This window comes from Condylostylus longicornis, unplaced genomic scaffold (assembly GCF_029603195.1).
Source record: "Condylostylus longicornis isolate FDR11 unplaced genomic scaffold, ASM2960319v2 ptg000163l, whole genome shotgun sequence".
Taxonomy (NCBI): domain Eukaryota; kingdom Metazoa; phylum Arthropoda; class Insecta; order Diptera; family Dolichopodidae; genus Condylostylus; species Condylostylus longicornis.
Window position 1 is genome coordinate 425,527 of NW_026578131.1, and position 23,175 is coordinate 448,701.

The following is a 23,175-nucleotide window of genomic DNA, read 5'->3' on the forward strand; positions in this document are numbered from 1 at the left end:
AATCATAAAGGTTTCATATTTGCATATTTCACAGGAATTAAGGTTTTATAAAATTTTCCGAAAGTCTCTTACATGAAAATTTTATGGTAAGTATTTATAAACTACATGTAATTCTATGATCCGTTTCTATGAGCTTTTGTACAAATTTTATAATACAAAAGCGATTAAAAAATCAAATAAATAGAACAATAAACCAACACAAGACTAAAATAGAAGTTTGTTAAAGCAAAAAAATAGTACAAATAATAAAACATAAAATAGATAAATTGAAATTTTTGACATACATAATATGTAGGTCCCGCTGTACAAACTAAATTTTATATAAAATTAAAATTAAATTTTAAATGATTTTGGCATGCTAAACAATAATCATACTTATTTAAAATATAAAGCATAAAATTTAAATAGTATATAGCACCATTTTAAATTATTGAAAGGAAAAAACTATAGTAACATAATTATTAAAGATCACAAGTTAAAAAATAAAAATTACAACAAACAAGAAAATAACACTTCTTTTGTTCGCCAATTATTGTTTTTCTTTTACATTCGACATTCAAATTTTTGATCCAGAGAAATTTTACATCATTCCTTTTTTTTTTGTTTAGAAATATAAAGCGTCAACATTTAAATTTACCTGTTTACTTAACGTTGATATCCTACAGTTATCAGGTATCTGGAAAAGATTAAACGGAAAAATTTGAAACTTTAAAACATAAAAACTGAATCAGAGATGAAAAAACACATTTTTACGTTGTTTTTTTTTGTTTGTTTTTTAACAAAACAATGATTAGATAGATTTTGACTCCCGAAGCTTAGTGAACAATAATAAAGCTGAGTTTTAAAGCATAGGAATAAGAAATATAGAGGAATGACGCTTTACCAAATTCATATACATATGTATGTACCTATTTAAGTGAATACATAGTTTATATATATGTATGTATGCATAATGTATATGCATATGTTATTGATACCATATATAAAAATTTTATTTACCTTTGATCTTCAACAAAAATAAGGTTTTTAATAACATATTATACAGTTATCGTTTCACTGCAAGTTGTTGTACAAGAAAATACTTTTGTATACTACATTCTCGCTTCTCAGTGTAGTACAGTTTATGTACACATCTAGTTTTAGCCGAAAACTTGTTGATTTAAAAGTCTCCTTTTTTTTAATTCTTTTTTTTCTGGTATTAAAGACCGCTAATCTTTTTTAAATTACAAGGTACTTGGACTTTAATGTGCGTACCTATTTTTCAATAGAGGTGGGAAACTGTCGATATTTTTAAACATAAAACAGATGTAGTCAAAATAAAGATACATTCGATTAATTTGTTTTTTATATCAGATCCCTTCGCAGGAACATATTGAATTTTAGCTCAATCATATAGATAAGAAATGATAAACATATTTCTTTTACCAAAATAATATAATAAATCATACTAATTTTGACATATACTTTGACGTTGTCAAAAACTGCTAAATGATACATATTTACTTAAATCTTATTAAAATCTTTAATTTTTATTAAATTTACTTAAATCTTATCAAAATAAATTTAGCCTTTTATATTTCTCTGTAACAAAGTCTTGCATCACACTAATTGCAAAAACAATAATTAAATAACAAATTTTTTAAAAAAAATGTTGTAATCGTTAACTTGTTATTTAATATTATTTTGGCAATTATTCCCAAATTATTCCAATTATTTGACAGTTGTTTACAAGTTTAATTTCAATGTTAGAAATTTGTTTGTGACAAATTGATTTTAAAATCAAAGGAAAATGATAATAGTTCCAAGTAGTGGCATATATTAAATGAAATTTATAAAAATATTGTCAATTAAAAAATTGAAAATAGTTTTTGACAGGTGTTTCTAAATAAAATAATAAAAGTAACTCCAGCACCATATCAGATTTTTTGGAACAAAATAGAGACACACATTTTTGTTTTTTGAGAATTTTGAATAGCAATCAGCTGATTTTTATTTTAGTTATAACTAAAAAGAAAAACGCTATTTGACGTTGAACTTGAAATTTCAATTTGATAATATTCTTTGGTTTAAGAAAGAGAATCATTGAAAAAACTAGATAATGAAAGTATTTAAAGCATTCATTTCTGTCAACAAAAATTTTATTAATATTTAAAATTGTTTAATACGCAATTGTTAAATTTACTAAATATTCAAAATTGTTTTAAACATTCTAGGATTGAATTTTGTTGCAGTTTTGCTATTCTGTATTAAAATATTTCACTACCTATATTCATTTTTTCATATCTTTTCATATAAAATCTTTTCATATAAAAATCCCATTAACTTTACATTTCTATGTCTCTTTCAATTCTACAATCAAATTATTATTATTTGTTATGTGCATTCTTTATTTAATAAGTTCTTCAAAAAAAAGAACAATGAAATATGAAGAGGAGTACTTTTAATACTCGTACTAAATTTTTGTTTGTTAAGTCTCCCTACTATTTCTATTCTAAATCCTTTATAATAAAAGATTATATTTACAAAAGAAGACAATATATTATAAATAAAAATAAAATAATATTATAAATAATAATAGTTGCATACAAATCATATAATATTATTTGTATCAGTTTTGAATGACTATTCCGATTCTTATCGGAACATTGTCAATGCACATTGAGCCACTCTACCTGTATTTCCCTTTTGCTTTACGTGTAAAAATTACTCGTGACTAGCCAAAACGAAATGCATGTGCGCCACATCAAACGCCAAATGAGTTGATGATTTGTGCATTTGTGAAAACAGTATTTTTGATTTGCAATATGAGAAAACAACTCATTAAACTAAATGGAACCATTTCTTCTCATTAAAAATAGTTTTTTTAACACATTCAAATGTAATTGTAATGAGAAAAAATGTTTAAAACATTCTGCTTTTTCAAAACTAGAGCTCCTCAAAAAGTTTAAAATAAATCCGATTATACAAAAATAACTTTTTTTTCCCATCAGATATGTTCTGATGAGCAGACATTTTGATTCAAAATTAAGTCCAAATTTGACATAAATTTTGAAATATTTTTAAAAATCGAATTTCAATGTCGCTCTCGAAAAACATTAAGGCTCAATAAATCGAAAAAAATATCGGTATAACTACATCAACGTTTTTCAGAAATTTGCGCTGTACTCGATATCTATCGATTTTCGATACATCGATATATGTATATTAATCTATAAAATTGTGGCGGTAACGCCAGTTTTAATTTATATTCAGTTGGGCAAAATAAAATATTAATAATATGCTAAACCAATGAATTATTTTCAAAGAAATATAAATATAAAATATATAAAAAGTTAATTGAAATAAAAATGAAAAATATTTTATGTATTATGCTACAACCCAATTTGTGAAAAGGCGGAAAATAACAGGATGGTTTACTTAAGCAGTTTCCAAGAAAAACTATTATAAAAATGGATTTGAGAGACAACTTACATACAAACATATGTATGTATATACATATTTACTAGAATAAATGGGAGCCTATCCAAATCTTCACAAAGGAGATTTTCGAGGATTGATTGTACCTATTTGCGGGCACTATATGTACGTAAATATATGTATATCAAGAATTAACAAGAGAACAAAATTTATTATCAAATTTTTCATCAAAATCAAATTTTTCTGGAAAATGTTATAAGAGAATCTTATAGGATGTTTGGAATCATTTGAAGAAAATATTGCAAAATCTGGTCAGAATTCAGAAGGAAAAGGTTCGGGTACGTGTATTTCATTGTCATATTACTTTTTTCTAGCATTATTCTATTTTTATCCTTTCTGTAAATTGAAGTTTTTATGAAGTATTTTTCAAAAGATCAAAATAAATTACAATTTCATTTAAAAAAAAGTGAAACAAAACCATCGCTTGTGTATATACAACCTTTTATTACTCCGTTCTTTCCATTCATTACTATGTTCTTTGGAATAATATTAATAATTTCAATTCTGAATTTATAAGTACACATTTTTTACATAACATAACGTAGAAGAGAAAAACCCCAAAGCACATTATTTTTAAACTTCAGTAAGTTTTCACTATATTGGAGAAAACTGACATAAATACAAATATATTTATTAATTGGATAAGAAAAATGAATGCATAATCGAATAGAATTCTCTAGTAATTTTACAACAACAATACAAAAGAAATCAAATGTTGGAAAAGGGTTCTTATTCCCGGATTTCATGTTATATATTTATATAGCGCATTTAAAAATACAATGGTTTTTTTCAAAGTTACAATAATTCTAATTAACGATGCGAGTGAGATAAAAAATAACGAAATAATGTACCCAATTAGCTATGTATATATATTGTTTCACATAAATTCTTATAAATTTTGTATAGCTACATAATAAATTAAAACATAAGCAGTCTTCTTAATTTCATTAAATAACTAAAGGTTAAATCTTTGGATTGCTAAATCATATTCCAAATATAGTGATTTAAGGAAAGTTGGCTTTTATTTAATTGAATTTGGAACCATAATAGTAAGTTGTTGAATGCAACAATCCCTTCCGTACAAAAACCTTAAAACGTTGTTATTACATATTTCACTTTATATTTATTGATTTCTAATATGTACATATCTGTGTATACATACCGGCATATATGTAAATATATACATATATTTAATTTACTATATTAAGTATTGAAATTTGAAAAAAATTATTTCTGTAATAAAAATTTACTTAAAGAAACAAATGAAATTTCCAAAAATTTAATTTCTAACAAGTTTAAATATATTATGAGTAGGTACCTACGTTATTCGGAGAAATTTTGTAATAAATTTTTTTAATTTTCATTTTTCATCAAAAACAAAAATTATTTTTTTAAGTCATCATCAAATGGCCATTCATCAAAAAAAGAATAAAATGAAATCCCGATTGCCATTTATTTTCAATGTATTTTGCTTTGCTTCTTTATCCTCCTTTTCTTTGTAGCACTTCTTGTTATATTTCTTTATTTTTATACTCTGCACGTTCGTGAAGTGCATATTAATTTTAGTACGGAGTTTGTAACCATTAAAGAAGTCGCCTGAGTAATGTCCATATATACATATATGTATTATCTTGCTCAGCGTAAAATTCTGCGTTGATTTAAAAATGTTTCTCCGTCCATGTTTTCACAATTCAAGGTTTCTATTTTACCAAGGACACATGCTATTGTAATTGGACCGATTCGGACAACGGATTGGGACTGCCATACAATTTCATTATTTTAAATACCTTAATAATTAAGAAAATATTAATATAAAATTTTGTAAACGTGTGTCCAATTATATTTTACATATATTCTGAAAATTTTAATGGAATGGTTGCACAGGTTCGGGTGGTTGTCATAAAACTCTCAAAGCCTTAAAACCTGATATTGAACGATTGAAAAAATAATAAAACTAGCCACTTGAAATTTGGCAGACGTGTTTTCAATTATAGCCCAGATATATCGTTGAAGATTTTGTGGGATGGCTTGACGAATTTACGTAGCTGATAGCTGAACATAGAAGCTAATTCTAAATATTTCAAAATTAGTTCTTATGCTCTGATTGTCAAGTTGTAGGGTATAATTCAGGCTTGCTTATTATTTATTTAATTTAACATTTGGCCAACTGACATACACACAATATAAACGTATAATCAACCTGTATATTGCTTGCATTACCCTTAAAATTAATGTGCAAAAGGATGAAATTTCATAAAAGTTTGTTTTTCAAAATAATGCTTGCTCCTGTCTTTTTTTTTTTTCTTGTACTGCCGTTAAACTCAAGTATGCTTTAATTTCGATACAGTAAATTAAATTGCTAAAATAAATATTGGAAAAGAGTTCTTTTATTGTACGCAATATATGCCTAAATTTGTTTTTTGCTGAAGCGTGTACAATTTTTAATATATAAAATGAGAAAAAAGTTTTAATAATTTTAATTGAAAAAATGAAACAGTAACATAAGAAAAACTAAATTTGTAAGAAACTTTTACAAATTATTTTTTTTGTTTCTTGAAGCCACGGTAATTCTTAGATAAGTATATGATAAAATGAATGTAGTCATATATACACATTTCTTAAAATTGCCTTAGACAACAACTCGAAATATTATTATTATTAAGTCGAAAAAGTATTTAGAACAACTGTTGTGAAAGAACAAAAGTAAATTGGATTTGTTATTCAAAATTACAAAAAATTTTACAAATTAATATAAGTATGTGTAGGTAATAACTTATTTTAATTAATTTGCCCAAGATGTTGTCTATATTATGTTATTACATTTTTTTTTTCAAGTTCTGGAATCCGGAGCCAATTTCGATCGAGTTCCTTGATTTTAAGATTGCAATTTGTTATTCGTACGAAAATACCTCACGTATGATATTTACAAATTCTTTGTATAAAAACTTGTCAAATTCTTTGTATAAAAACTTGGAAATGTTCCAGTCAGCTTTAGTCTATTTGATCAAAATGAATTCGTTTTTTAGTAATCAAACAGTTTTTAAAAATAATTTTGAATCTCATAATTAAATTTTCTTTTATTTGAGCACAAGGGTGCCACGTCTAAAATATTCATAATTTTTAACTTACTAAATGTTTTTTAATATGTATTCAGTCGTGTGTTCATTCCGCATCATGAGTTTTAGATTTAAAAACAATTTTTTTCGTATAATTTATAAATGACAAATTAAGAATACACAAGCCTTAATTTTTTTTGCGAAATTTGATGATAAGTAATAAATTTATTAAGTTTTTTTCTTTTGACAATTTTTTTTCTTATTAAAGAAAGAAAATGCTTTTATTTTCTCTAGTTTTAAACAACACCTTCTTTTTTCCCACAAAATTATGTTCTAATAAATATAAAAACAACAGAAAATCATTTATGTTTTTTGAATTTTTGCAAAATCATGACATTTCAAGGACAACGCGGAATAAAATGACTTTGATAGTAAAACTTGTCAACTTTCGCCGTACAATTAATTAAAAAAAGAACTTACAATCTTCTTAAGTTTGTACTTTTTGTTAAAACCAAAAATGATATGCAGTTAATATAAGCAATGTAGAAATGATAAGAATTTAGAAGTTATTACTATCCTCATTCAATAATTTATAATGCTAATGTGTATTTGATATAAAGTTGATCATATTAATGGAATCTTCAGTTTTTATTTATATATAATAGATTACACTATTTTTTAAATGTACTAAGAAACCTTCGCTGTAGAGAATTGAAACCATCGTGTAGGAGTTTGAAGATTTTTCTTCTGTTATACAAATTTTCTTCTATTATACAAAATTTTGAGAGATAAACAGAAATTGATTTGGTACAGTTTCAACTTCCTTACTAGATGGTGCAGTTAAATTTTATTTTTAGCCTTAGCTCATAAGTAACATTTTAGTGCAAATACTGTAGCAGAAGCGAACGGAAAGTTATACACATTCTTTCAAACTATAAATATAGTACAAAAATATTTAAGCCTCACAATTTAGATACCTATACATGATTGATTATACAATATTGGTTTGTTAAGAATCGTATATTATTAAAATTAACAAATATTGTAAAATTGAACAAATCAGCATTATCTAGAAGTAATCAAACATAACAATTAATTATATACATATAAAAATGAAAATAACAAGTCGTTATTTTTTTTTATCTTTATTTAGTTCGAAAAATTATAATAAAAAATTGTTTTTTAAACTATACTCCATAAAGTTGGAATTATACATTATAATTCAAGAAATATTTACGAATAAAAAGTACTGAAATAAGAATAATAAGAAGAGTAGTACGAATTATCATCTACGGATTTTGAATTTTTGCCATGATCTGGAGCAGCAACTACCAGTGACATCTTGAAAATATTGAAAAAATTAAAAAATTCTAAAATCAAGTGAACCAATAAAATGTAAAACTTACGAAAAATAAAGCAGTCATCAAGATCAATAGGAAATTCATAATTTTGCAGTTTTTTAAATTTTTACTGTTTCACAGTTATTGATTTATTTGATATAATGTTTTGTAGCTTAAGAAATCTTTTGATAATGATGAACATTTAGTGGAACTTTCTTTATATATCTAAGCGTACATAATGGTACAGCATTATACTAAAGAACAAAAAAAAATGACTATTCTTTGTTTGAATCATTAAAATCTGGATCAATATTAATCAAATAATTATGGTTTAATTAATTTCAAAACATAAAAGGAATTTTAATTATTCCAGAAAAAAAATCATTAGCGTTCATTAAAATTACAATTAAAATTATCTGTTGCCTTCATAAAATAAACAAATATGTTTAATTACTTATGTATGACGTTAAATACTTAAAGACTTTGTTACAACCTATTTTTAGTCTCTCTTGAGCGCAATATTTAAAACCCTCCCTCCTATCCGAAATTTATTAGTCTCGATCCTGTGCTTAATTATAAAATTAATTTTGTTTTTTAACAAGACTTCTTAAATTATTAAATTTTTTTTCAATAAAGGTATTCGACTTAAAAGTATTTTTATATTTTTTTTTTACAAAAATCAAATTTAAATATTCTTAAATCTTCGTTCAACAATAATAGTAAACTTGAGTAAATTCAAACTCAAATAATATCGCTCATTATTTTAACAAATTTTATTTTTTTCTAAGTTTCTTGCCAATTAAAATAATATCCAATTTTCGTTATGAATATTTATATGAGTTTGTACAAAATTAATATATATAATTAAATTTAATAATTAAAAACAAAAATAATTAAATAACTTACCATCGAATGATCATATTGCGCTCGATCTGACAGCATTAACAACTGACTTTCGTTCACACGAACGGAGCGCTGCATTTTTGGGCTTAACATTTGGACACCTTTAAACTATTTTTTGATTTATTATTTCTTCTTTGAATTATTCATATTTCATGAAATAAATATAATTTTATAATTTTTAATTTTCATTTTTTTTTTTGATATTTTAATTATAATTTTATTCTTTAAATAAACGTTATTTTTTTCAAACAAATTTCTATCACTTTTTCACATTATACAATTATTATTTTATTGTTTTTATATTTAATATTTTTATTTTAGTCCCACAGTTTATGTACACAGTTTTCGATTTAATTATAAAATTGAACATTTTTTGTAATTAATTTTTTTTAATTTAAAAGCAAAAAAAGCAAAGAATTTTATATTCTTTGAATGATTTTCAATTTTGTAAATTAATTTCGTTAATTAATTAGAGAAAGATAGTTTCAGCCCCACGGGAGGCCAACTTCAAAATAACATTTTTAAATTTTCTCGCTTAATCAAATTTTATATGAAATTGAAATCTGTAAATATAAGAAAAAAAAAATATTAAATTAAAAATTTATTGATGATTAAATAATTTTAAAATTAATTTTTATTCATTCAACTAATGTAAAATCCCAAATCTATATTCTAGTAAATTTTAATAGTAATTCTATAACCGTATGTACTTGTACTTTATATTTTAGCTAATATTAAATAGATACGAAAAAATGTGCTTACACAATATTATGTATTATGTATTCTTTTTGTGTTTATTTAATTTACCAAATTCTTGATGTTTTCTTTGAAGACCGTTCGTCGTCTCGCGCGAGATTACGCTCATGAAATTGTATTTAGCGACGAGGATGGTAGTGACATTGTCGGTTTTTATTTTATCAAAAATGAGGTCTATGGGCCAGAATTGATTTTTAGTTATTTAGATTTTTGTGTTATACAAATTTTAGTTCTATCAATCTTTAAAAATCAACATCCTGTAAATAACTTATCAATGAATTGAAATATTTTCATATTTTGTGGCAGTATAATTTTCTTATTTATTAAAAAGAAATAAACGATTTCCAATTTTAATTTCATGAAATTATTTACAATATCGATAATGAATAATATTTGGTGTATTACAGGGTAAATCTATATAAAAGAATATAAAAGTTAGCTAAATTGTATGGCCAAAGTTTGTAATATAAAAAAGCACATAAGTGAATTTTCTAAAACTTACTTAACGCACTTAATTTAAAAAAGTACAAATGTCAAAATTATGTGGTCATATGGGAATTTGAATAAAACTTAATATTAACAATTTGATATAAAGTGTCAATCTGTAATATTACCATGCGGCTTATGGTTTTGCGATGTCAAAATGGCAGTACGATATTTTAATCGCGAAACGCATTTATTATGCATTTACGCTTTTAATACTTTACTTCTTATACCTAAAATACCGCAGAGTTGACAACTCAATTCAGGAGACACTAAAAGTTATTTAAGAATATGTAGAAATTGGATCCAATATTAAGATTTCATACATTGATAATTATCGTATAATTTCAATTGTAACAATAATATTCCTCTTTGCATTTTGTTAAATAGAGAGACAAAACTTTGAGATTTGTCAAGTTTTCTAACTTTTGATATTATTTAAAAAAAATTGCTTTAAATTGATACAGCACGCAATCGAAGATATCAGACGAACCATAATATATTCAAACCTGTACAAAAGTAATAAACAAAGTAAATATTTATTATTTATTGAAAATATATAAGTAACAAAATATTTATATACAAATGCAAATGCTAATAAAATTGAAGAAATCAATAAAAAAATTACTTTATTTAATTATTGATTACCAACGGAGATATAAGTAAAAAATAATGAAAATTTCATATACGTAAATTCAAGGTGAATTAAAATTGTAGTAATATTATTTATAATCGAAAAGGATAAAATATAATTTTTGCTTTCATTCTTAATTCAAATTATCGATTCCAAAAATCGAACATAGGTTAAGTAATATATTGTATAGAAAAAGTTTTCACTTAAAGTAATGAAATATTTCTCTTTATGTACGAACAACTCCAAACGAACAAATTATGAAAGAAAGTATAAAAATGAGGTTGTAGAACGTAAAATTTAACAAATGGAATGCCTTTTAGTAGTTTCATATAATGACTTTGTACGATATTACTTTTTATATAATGTCTTTATTAATATGGTAATAAAAAAAAACTTAATTTTTAAAATGGCTAACTTGTATAACAAAATTGAATTTTCTTAAAACTTAATTATGAGAATTAAAAGAACAAAATGTCTTTTGTTCTAATCAAGAATGTCTGGATCAATATTAACCAAATAATTATATTTGCATTCATTAAGATTACAATTTAATATCATAAAAAACATGGCAAAATTTTAACTGGGTTTATAATTATCTATTTTTGGTATATCTGTTAAAATAAATACTTAAAATACACTGTTTAACCCTGTTTTCCTTAAATTATTGTAATCAATCTTTAATATGAAATATTGAGATCATTTTACTGAAACCTATAATTGAAAATTTAACATCTACTTCATTTATTTAGCAGCACAACTTTAGTTACTGTGTGAAACAAGATCAAATTATCATTTAAATTTTTGTGCCCTATTGCACCAATCACCATTGATTGTATATCATATTATAAGGGAGGTTATGTGATGGCATCATAACGAGCTTTCGGTGGAAACCCACAAATTAACTATTTGTAACAAGATGCCGTATATATAAAGTTCGGCTGAACCGATTTTAATGAATATGACACATGATTTTGTAACGTTTTAAATCATTTTTAAAAAACATTCAACTGTTAAACTTGAAATTTTATACATAATTTTTGTTCAACAATACGAGAAACTACCTAATTTTTGGAAAAAATCAGGTTTCTGCAACTAGACTTTAATCAAAATTATAGTCTAGTAGCAGGTCAAATTTACCATTTTGTGCATATAAAAAAAAATAATCAGCCAATTTCGTTTCAAATTTAAGACCTAATTACTATTTGAATTAGCATTCAATGACATTTCGATTAACGAAAAATTCAATTAAAACGTCAAATTGTCAAAGTTATGAACCAAGCATTAAAGTTACTTGATGAAACATAAAAATTCAATAATTTGTACAGCCATAAATACTGTAGAAATTTATTTATTAATAAATTTAATTTCAATGCGATTCAATGTACTTACTACCTTATAACAGAAACCAATAATGTTCCAATTAGAACATTATATAAAATTTATTAACATACTCGTAATATTTTTGAAATTTTTATGAAAGAATCCAATGAAATCAATATAAATTTTATCAATGATAGAAAATTACTAAAAAGCATATAAAATCAAACGAAATTAAGTGGAAACCATTTAAAAGGATCAAAAAATAAAAAAAATTGTTATCAAATTTAAAAACACGTACGCATTTTGTTATACTATAATTATATGTAACCAGCATTATGACATTACAAGTTATAAAATAAATAACATAGTTAAGTTAATATTTTTCAAAATCCTCTTTTAACGCAATTATCTAATAAATTTCTACAATTCATAAGCTATTAAATATAATAAAAATGTTTTTATTGCAAATAAAAGTAATTTTTTCAAAAAAAAATGTATTTGGCTTTATTCAATATTACAATTTCTTTTTATTCCTTAAAAAAAATAAATCATTCATTTCAATAACACACGTGCCAATTTTTCGCTCAGCGTTTAAAAAGAAAAAGAAGGAAATTTAAAAATATAAATAAGTACACTATGTGTGTGTACACACACCCCCACGTACACAAGATATAAATTTTGTATACTTACTTTTCTTATGCGTGTTATATTAACGCTTAAAAACCCATAAAAAAAATATTACAAAATTTGTACTCAATTTTGTTTATTTTTTCTCTTCTTATAGTAACATACATTATAACAAATGTTGTCACAGGTATGAATTTATAAAAAACAAACCGGCAATTTAGAATAGCGAACTAGAATAACATTAAAGTTTCAAATTTTTTAACTTAAACAATATTGCTACACCCCCGTCGCTTCATTAACCCTACTGCTACACGAAAGTACTATTTCTTACCTTAAAGAATACCGCGTGTTTTTTGAAAAATTTAGTATAAAAAACATAATGCTTTTTTGTGAAAGCCTTAAATTATTATAATTAAATGTGAATTGAGTCGATGCCAAATAATAATTAATGAAGTGTTGAAAAGGGAAAATAGTAAGTTTTTATAATGTTTTATCTCAAAGTTAACCAAAGTAATTTGCTTAATTAATCCAATTGACACAAGAAAGTACGAATCAATTAAGTATAAGTCACTATTTAATACAGATTATGAAATTACTTTTAAATTATCCAAAGACGTTTTTTGTTACCAAAGTTTGCATTAGTCACAAAATATTTTCAAAGTAAATAGCAAAAAAAGTAAAAATCATAACATCCTTTAACTCAAAAATAGTCATTTGGTTATTGTTATTTCCAAATCAGGGTTTTCATAGAAGGAGCAATACTATAAATACCTATGCTTCTATTGCTTCAAACTAAAAATTAAAAGTATTTAATTATCCATGCACAACAATAATTGCTAAAGTTCCTTGTAAGAATGAAAGTTTATACGGCATTTTCAAAAATTCCAAAATAAAATCTTAAAAATATTACAAAAACCTAAAACTGATATTTAAACACCTAAGTAAAACAAGTAAAACAAAAAATTTCCAATATTTAAATATTCATATCTCGCACACACTGAAAATATAAAACTTAAAAATAAGAGTATAAAAATTCCTCAGCATAACAGAAAATTTAAAACGGTAGCCTAAATGGCGACCACAAATTTTTTTTTGTGCGCTCATAAAAATCAAAATTATTCTTTCTCTTTATTATTTTATTTAATGTCCTGAAAGTAACAAGGATAAAAAAAATAATAAAACCTAACCGAAAACAAGAAAAAAAATATATTTAAAAATTTATTTCATTTTAAAAACAGTAGGAAAAATCATAATTCTTTGAATATTTTTAAATGAAAAAAAAAAGACTGAAAATGCGCTCAAACACAATTCTTTTCAACTCAGTACATACGTACCTACATAACGATACCTCCTATAGACATAAAGTATTTTAATTCAAAACTGCGACTCTATACTCCATGTATAAATGAAAGAGAGAAAGTATCGTAAAGGAATTGAAAAAAAAAAAATTATAACTTGGTATTCGGAGTCCTTAAATTATTCATAACGCGAACGTATTACACAAAAATTAATGACATCCGAATAAGAAATAATCTTAAAATTTGGAAAAACGAAATAAAAGGATAAAAAAGAATAATGAAATTCATTATTAATACTTTTTAAATTTAATATAGAAATACAGATATAGAAGTACAGATGCCTTATTAGATAAGACACTCAAAGCTTTATATTTTGTAGATACTTGGAGAATTTTCAATGCTGCCAATCTATATACTGGACGATTTGTAATTTTTCGAAACAAATAACATGTTTGCATTTCTTCCAGAAAAAAATCTAAGAAAACTTAAGGACATGTAGATTAATAGCTTGTTAAATATTAAACTACAAAAAACATTCATCTATGCCGATCATGCTACAATAGTGAATAAGGGAACTACTTCCCATCTACTTGAACAGAACATAAAGCAGAACCATAATTCAAGAATGGATGTGTAAGCATAAGTTAACTATAATGCAGATAAAACAAAACATCTAATACATATTTTAAAGAAAGCCTGATGATATACTAAATATGCAATTTACAAAAATTAAAATTGGTACAATATTATAAATATTTAGGAAATAACGTTGATGAAAACTGAAACTAACGGTTGCATATTAACGAATGATTTAAAGAAGGTCGACGAGCTGAAATTTTCAGGCTTTTTTGGTAATTGTGTCACAAAGCCTATGAAGTCATCTTTGTATTATAGTATATATTTCATGCTTCTGTCACATGTGGTATCCAGATCTTCGGTAATACTTAAAAAAAGACATAATAATATCATAATATCGTCAGCTGTGAATTGTGTACTATCTCTCAGTCGTGATTACAACGTATTCAAAATAAAGCCATAAAAAACTTATTTGGATATATAATACGAATTTTAACAAGAACGGTTCACAAACGCATTAAATATTACCGTTAAATAAATTACTAAATGTAAGCTGGCTACTCAGGTACATATAATTTTCAATAATAATATTCACACAAATGTTACACGTATTATGAACGTGTATACGTTATCGTATACTGCTACACCAGTTTATAGCTGCTACACCAGAAATGTGAGCAATACAAAAGTGACGTTATATCTACAGTAAGATGTAATAATTAAGATACAGTTTATAATTCACCTTTTCATAATTAAAGCGAACTACTTAATGAAATAACACATATTACGGAGGTGCATAAACTTAGAAAAATGGTAAATGAGTTTTTTAGAAATAAAATTTGGTTTAGATTTCTAGCATAATAATTAATTTTGATATATAGTACACTTGTTCTGTAGTACAAAAATTTGAATGTTATGTAGTTTTTCGATTTGGTATTTGAATTAGTTCGTTTTTGCATTGAATTTGAAACTTTTTAAATAAATAACTTAGCAAAAACTTTCGAGGAATTTTAATTTTTTTCCAAAATATTCGAAAAAAACAAATTTTTCATTTTGACAAGATCTAATACATACTCGAAAACCTGGACCTCAGGTCGAATTAATTATAATACGATAAAAATTAAGAAGAAAATCAGAAATAAAAAGTTTGTGTATATTTGTATTAAAGAAAAGTGTAACTCACAATCTCCCTCAGAAACCTTTCACTTTAATAATACAAAATATAGTATAAATTTTCACAACATTTGGCATATCATCCAAATTTTATTATTTTTAAGAGCAAAACATAATTGTATAATAAAACATATTTTATAATTTAATTTTCTCTTTTATCAAATCAAAAAAAAAAATATATAAATAAAATTTTTTTTTCAAATCAAATTGAAATATTTTAGAATAACGTTAATCATAAAATCCTTGAAAATTTTATTTTGTTTTTTCTTGAACAAAATATTAAAGTGAGCTTACATAATATGAAAAATAATAAAATTTCTTAAAATATGCAAAGCAAACGTGCACAGGGTTTTTGTTTGTTATTGCATTGTGTCTTTTGGGTATCAACATATTTAGTTCACATACATACGTATATATGTGTATTTTAATTTGGATGCACGTATAAGTAATAAACTCTTTACAATAATATTATTTCACTTACACAGCACTTTTGTCGCTTATTAGAAACTTTATTTTTAAAACTACATGTATTCTATAACTTTATTATTAAAACTACATATTTTAAAGAAAAACAGAGTAATTCATTGTAGACAAATTAATGATTTAAAAAAGTGTCATGTAGAACGGTAAAGAATGTAACTAAAAATGACAGAGTAAATACAACAAAAAATATGTAAAAATGTTAATTTTGTTAAATTTCAAAATATTTTCAAAACATTGAGTACCATTATATTTGTTTTCGTAAATGTCATGGGAATACTACCCTTGTTATTTTATAGTTCATTTATTGCTTAAACAACCCATTCCTAAGTTATGCTTAAATATGTCGAACAATGAACTAGAACTCACCTTTTTATATGAATTGAATATAACTTCTTCACTCTGTAAAAATTTCTGAACAATTTTTTTGATCATATGTGCATGAAATAAAGGTGAAACACATTTTTTAGTGTTTTCATTTCTTTCATTAAAAAACAAAATGCTGCAACAAGTTAAAAAGTACAATAGTTGTTTTTGCTTTTTTTGGTTTCTTAGCATTTCCAACACCAAGAATTTACTATAAATAATTTATATGAAAAAAAAATTTATTTAAAATTTTATGCTTTGTGCTTCACTTTCAGTCTCTTTGTCCTTTTATAGCATCTTTCATATTTTTTTCTGTTATTTTATGTTATCGTTATTATTATGTAGAAGTTGTAAGTTATAATCTGAACTTTTATATCTACAAGTAACACATATAGGGTTTCTGCATATACCTATGTACAAGTTTAACATAGTTGTTATTTTATTGCAACCCAAAATGTTGATGAATTTAAATGTTTAATATGAATATAAAAAGGACACTTTCCATCTACATGTATGTACGTATATATGAAGATGAACTGTAATTTAAGCAATATTCAATTGTACCTATACCGTATATGTTAGTAGTTTTTGTTTTTTAAAAGATAAATAAATTTATACATAAGAAGTAACTTTTAAAGAAAACTAAGGATGAGAAAAAAGAAAATTTATTGTTATCTTGGTTATCCTGGCTTGTTTTGTAACACGTTTTTATTTTGTATGAGTTGTTCTTGAATTATTTACTATATTCTAAATCACTACTTTTACATAAATATTATTTTAGACTCATACTTCTTTTTGAACGTAAAAGTTTAGGATAATACAAGAATGCTATCAAAACACAATGGACTGTAATTAAAATGTAAAGGTCCAGATCGACAATAATTTATATTTATGAACTTTTCAAAAATTTGGGTTATTTTTTCAAAACTAATTTACCAAGAATTCAACATCATTTTACATGGTTGTCTTCTAATATAGATTTTGCATATGCTAAAGGTTTTTTTTTATTGATTTTTTTTTCACGGATCCCGTTCGAGTAAATCTCAAAAAAGAGGTTTTTAAGTACACAATATAAAGTAGTACAGTTTTCCTAAATCAAGATACTGAGTCAACTCAGATAATCCCATATCAAAAATTCTTAAAACAAGAAAAATAAAATGAGTAATTCCAAAATCAAAATGATGATCAAATTAGTTTTATAATATCTTGTAAAATATTTGTTTTAATACTAGGAAACTAAAAGTACAACATAAATTTGTTCGAAACAGAAAAACATTTTGAACCGAAAGTCATAAATCACTTCATTCGAATATTCATCATCCTAAAACTATGTAAATTTTATAAACAATAATTCAATCCGGAATTTAATTTGTACCGATCAATAAAACTAGTATGTATAAAAATATCGAATATCTATAGTTAAAATCTGCTCCAAAATTTAAATATAAAATTTATTTGCATATTTCAACAGTATGTTTCCAAATAAACTCATCTAATAACGCCTAGAATCTTTTAACATAATGTGTGCTTGTATCTCTATATATTTATCTTTATGTTTCCATTTACTTATACTTTCACATGTTATTTAATAACCTCACTTAAATATCTATTTGTCAGAATTATTTTATAAATCTACCCCTAGAAGTAGTTTCTATCATGAGAATTTTAACATACATATACATATTTAATTCTACTTAAAATTCCAAAAAAAAATATCTACCATGTAAACCCTAAAAAAAAATAAAATTGTTTTTTTTATCTTAATGTAAGAAGAGATGAATGATGTAAAGAAAGAGAAATGAAAAATATCCTTACAATCGTTAAGAGACTAAACACATATTAGGAATCAAAATAAAAAAAAAATTTTATTCAATTTTACGCACACATTTTAATACAGAACAGAAGCGGAGTTTTCGAATAAGTTGATTTCGACAAAAAAAAAATTTATTTTGGCTTTCGCCTTATAACAGGTGGCATTTAATCTGAATTCAGTGATTCTACTTTCTAACAAATTACTAATTCTAGTCAACTGATTCGAAAACCCTTCGTTTTCAATAAAATTAACTTTTTCTTTAACAAAACTTGATAGATTAAATAATAATTAAAGCAAGTGACAAACAATACCTATTACGGTAATCAAAGTTAATTCCCTAATCTGGGCCCCCGTATTTAGATTTCAATACGTCACTGAACACTAAATTTACATTGTCTATGAGATATAAATGGATGTATATAACAAGTATACCTATTTGAACCAAGCCTTCAAAAAAATAAAAGGATTATTATTTATTTTGTTGATTTTCCATTTAAGGAATAAAATTGATTCTTTATATTAAATGGAAAGACGTTCGAAAGAAAATAATAAAAAAAACTAATGTATAATTTAAAAAAAAACGAGAGAAACATATGTGCCAGGAAAAATATGCAGTGTTGTTCTTTTTAAAAGGGCTAATTTTATAGGTCAAATAATATGGAATACTTTTATTTTACCAAACAACTAAAGTTTGAAATGTATCATACCGTTGCACACTTACAATAATATTATCCAATTGCGCAATCATAGATTATAAATTTCAAGAGAACCGAATGGATGCGATGGAATACTTCTCTCGGTGTCACCGCAGCCATTTGCGAATTACTCTAGCTCCTTTTACACCCGCTTATAGTATACCTGTTCGAAGTGCAATGCCTGTGATATCTCCAAGGGAATGGAAGTTTTCGAATGCCTAGGAAACTCCGTACAAAATATATGCGACGCCGGGCGACCAATATCGGGCATTCGCAAAGGATGTGTACATTTCTATTCTCACATAATCTACACAAAGGAAATCCGATTTGCCCAGCTTATGCGGGTGATATTTTGCTGGGCAGTGTCCAGCTAAAAAATTCACAACGGCGCGAACCCATTTTTTATCCATCTGCGTCTGAGAAACAATGATGTTTTTTTCCATTACACCCTTTCTTGCGTGTGATGGAAGAAACACCATTGCATGCCGGCCCTTGTTCGTGTCCGTCAATGAAGTTCGCATTCCCACAAGCACGCAGGCAAGTCTAGTCCCTACGGCAGAGGAAGGCAGTCTAACAGAAAGATGGCGGATGTATAAAGGCAGAACCCAGATACCTTTCGCGCCAGCCCATGAGCACATTGTTGCCTGAATGAGACTACTTGCTGCCCAAGAACACATTCATGGTACCAATTTTATACCCTTTCTGAATTTACTCTGAGACAGAGATCTATTGCATGTATTTCGGCCTGATGACTGTGCAATCGTATATTATCATCCAACTTATAATTATATCATTTGTTGTAAAAGTTGCAATATTTCTTGATCACCTTATTAATTGCTCAAAATTATTGTTCATCGTTCATTTATAGTAGCACATCACTGCAATTTTGAAAAAAAATGGAAAAGGATAAACATCTAAGTAAAACATTTTAAAATGAAAAGGGAAATAATTGAAAAACATTGAAATATCAAATAAGAAAAATTCATTATATTTTATGTTTTAATATGCTTTCATTTGTTTGTAATTTGGAATACATTTTAATTTGATTAAATCTTTTTGAAAATCAATGTTTTTCGTTCTAGGTATTTTATTTTATGATTCTATGAATTTCACTTAGAATAAATACTCAGAAACGATAGGATAATCCCATTCACTTTTAACATTAATCTCGAATATTAAACAGGGTATTTTGCTAAATTTTATTCAAAGACTGCGGATCACATACATTTTATACCGAGGCTATACTCAATGAGTTGAAGTTGTAACCCTTTTGAAAATTGAACGAGAAAGAATCCGCGAGCGATTCTGGAATAATCAATAATCCACTGGAATAAAAAGTTTCTGAGTGAACGTGGACTGTCACAAGTTATACAAACTAATCAGGACAAATGGTCACAACGAAACGCTATGGCCGTCATAATAAATTGGGAAAAGTATAATTTCACATTAAGAATTTAGAAAAATCAATTTATCTAATATCAAGTATTTAACGACTAATTTCAAACACATTCAAATTTAAAATAAACCCTGTAGACAATTTAAGAACGTTTGAGTGATTTTTTTGAATACGAGATTTATATTAAATTTTTTTTTTAAAATTAATGGTTTGACAGACAATCATATTCATACATAAATTTATCTTGATCTTTAACACATTAATAATAAGTGATTAATTTAAAAAAAAAGCATATTAAATTATATGTACAATATATATACCAAATACATTCCCTTTTTTAGAGCCTCTTTATAATTTTGGTTTTTCCGAATACTTATTTAGGATCTAAGCACATACCAATTCTTGAATTATTTGCTTATTTTTTGGGGATTTTTTAAACAAAAGTGGTATGGTAGTCGGCATGAAAAATAAATGTTCATACTTACTGAAGTTAAAAACTACTATTGTAAATTCTTTATTAAAATTAATTATAAATAATATTAATGTCCGCCTACTAATTGTATTGGGATATTAAAAATGGGGAAAATTTACTATACCTAGATTGCGGAAAAACTTAAGATATATAAAGAATTTTTTTTTTAATTTTAGGCATATAAAGAATTTTTTTTTTAATGGCGCGAAATATTATTTAAACGTAAGGTGTATCAGTAACGCGATTCTATATTTTATAATCAGAACTTCAATTTCAGACTTTTTCGTTTTAGGACCAGGATTTAAGCAATACGCACAAATAAAATTGGAGATCAATTTCGGCATAATTTTATATAAACCATCACATTCATTGAATTTATATATAGTTTAAAGGGTATGATTAGTAAAGTATAAGAAAATTCAAATTTCTTACACATAATTTGTAACAACAAAAATGGTTCTGCTGAGTTTCAAAACTCTTAATAATATTTGTTTTCCTACAATATATGGGCTAAAACTAAATCTTAAAATTTTAATAGCACTACTACATGGATAGCATGTATAGATGTTGTATCAAACCTTTTTATTTTTTGAACTCACTAGTGTAATGTAAATAACTATCGATGTAAATGAATGATTTATTATAATTAATAGATTATTATCACAAAAAAAAATTGAGGACATTTTCTCGATGTCTATAAAGACATCTATTTTCTATAAAGAAAATAGTTAATCCCTATGATGAGGATAAGTACACCTACATACAACAGCATTTCATTCAAAAAACTTGAAATCACTTCAAATTTCCATTTTATGTAAAACCTTAACATCATTTTTTTTTCTCTTTTTCTTTTTGATTCTTTTTTGTTTTGTTTTTTACAAATCCTTGCTGTTGAAATGATAAATTCCATGTTAACTGATATGAATACCGATTACTTTACCATAAGTTAATAAAACGTATATAGAAAACAAATACAAGAAAGAGACTGAGAATCTAGAAATAGAAAACCTTAAAAAAAAAATTCACCAATACTATTTAATATTAAGGGTACGAATATAACGTATAATGATATTAAGTTTATTTTACTTTTTATACCTTAGCTATATTATTATGGTGTTTAAATACACATATAAGATGATCGAGAAATTTATGAAAAAAAAATATCGCTATACGTAATTATTATCTTCCATGTTTCTTGCAGATTCTTCAAAGCATTGATAAAAGTATTAGCATTTATGCCATTGGTGTCAACAACGCCAGGACAAAATATTTTCGAAAAAACTACGTACTATTATTAATCTACCTACGATTTTGTTCAGAAAGAGTAAGAAAATTTTAATACATAGTTTATTAATAGTTTATAGTGATATATGTAGATCACAGAATATTTCCGGGGAAGTGTGCATTTTGCAAACTTTAGGAAGTATGAAGAACTCTGGAGTGGAACTTCAAAAACTGTAAAAGACTGCGTATTGTAAATATAATAGCATTGAAAGCACAGATTGAAAGTATTCAAATGAATAAAAAACTAAATATGTATAATGTGGGAGTCCTTATACTTAGTCCACCCTATGGTGTACATATAGTCAGACAAATTGTTCATTTGCTATAGAAGGATCTACTAATTAACATAATTTGAAATTTTAAAATAAGCAAATTATTGAAATGATTTCATATAAGAAACTTTCAATATAACATTGGAAAAGTATTAAATAGCCTTATAGCTAATTTGATAGATACTACATCGCTTTTATTTTTAATTTAGTGTCTATTAAAATGCTTATTGAATATCACAATTAACACGATCTATTCGTTTACAAATTTTCTAAAAATAATTCAAAATATTTGAAATTTATAGTTTCAAGCAATTAATTTGTAATTTAAATTAGAGTTTTCTGGAATTCTAATAATTTTCCGTTTTTACAGATATTCTAATTGTCGAAATTGTTTTTGTTTAAAACAAAAAATATTAATATGTACATAGATCTTTCAAAAATTCAAATGGAATTTTTATATTGTCAGAATATATTCAAGAAACGCTTCTACCCTTCCAAATATCTGTTTTTAGTCAGCCCCATTTTCTATCGAAAAGTGAAACTAAACTTAATATGCATTTAAAATGTATATATCTATAAAATATACTTTTTTTCAAGGCCATATAATAATAAGAATGTATAAATATTTTATTATTGGTATATTATAATAATATAAGCATACCAAATAATATTTTCTACACTCATAAAACCTCATACATACGTACATGTGTTCTAATACAAAAATACTTCTTTGCACTAAAATTATTTCCCAGGA

The 23,175-nt window shown here is 25.0% G+C and overlaps 1 protein-coding gene across 5 annotated transcripts in view; it reads right to left on the reverse strand.

The window, feature by feature from the left end:
- Nucleotides 1-23,175, reverse strand: part of LOC129616211 (ras-specific guanine nucleotide-releasing factor 2-like) — a 169,442-nt gene that overhangs the window by 80,990 nt on the left and 65,277 nt on the right. For 4 of the 5 annotated variants that reach the window (XM_055531722.1, XM_055531721.1, XM_055531718.1 and 1 more), the window contains exons 2-3: nt 8,780-9,339; nt 638-676 (exon numbers count right to left, since the gene is read on the reverse strand). In XM_055531722.1, the coding sequence (XP_055387697.1) occupies nt 638-676; nt 8,780-8,869 (129 nt within the window). In that variant the 5' untranslated portion in view covers nt 8,870-9,339. The remainder of the gene's footprint in view (nt 1-637; nt 677-8,779; nt 9,340-23,175) is intronic. The other variant, XM_055531719.1, reaches the window with a different exon arrangement.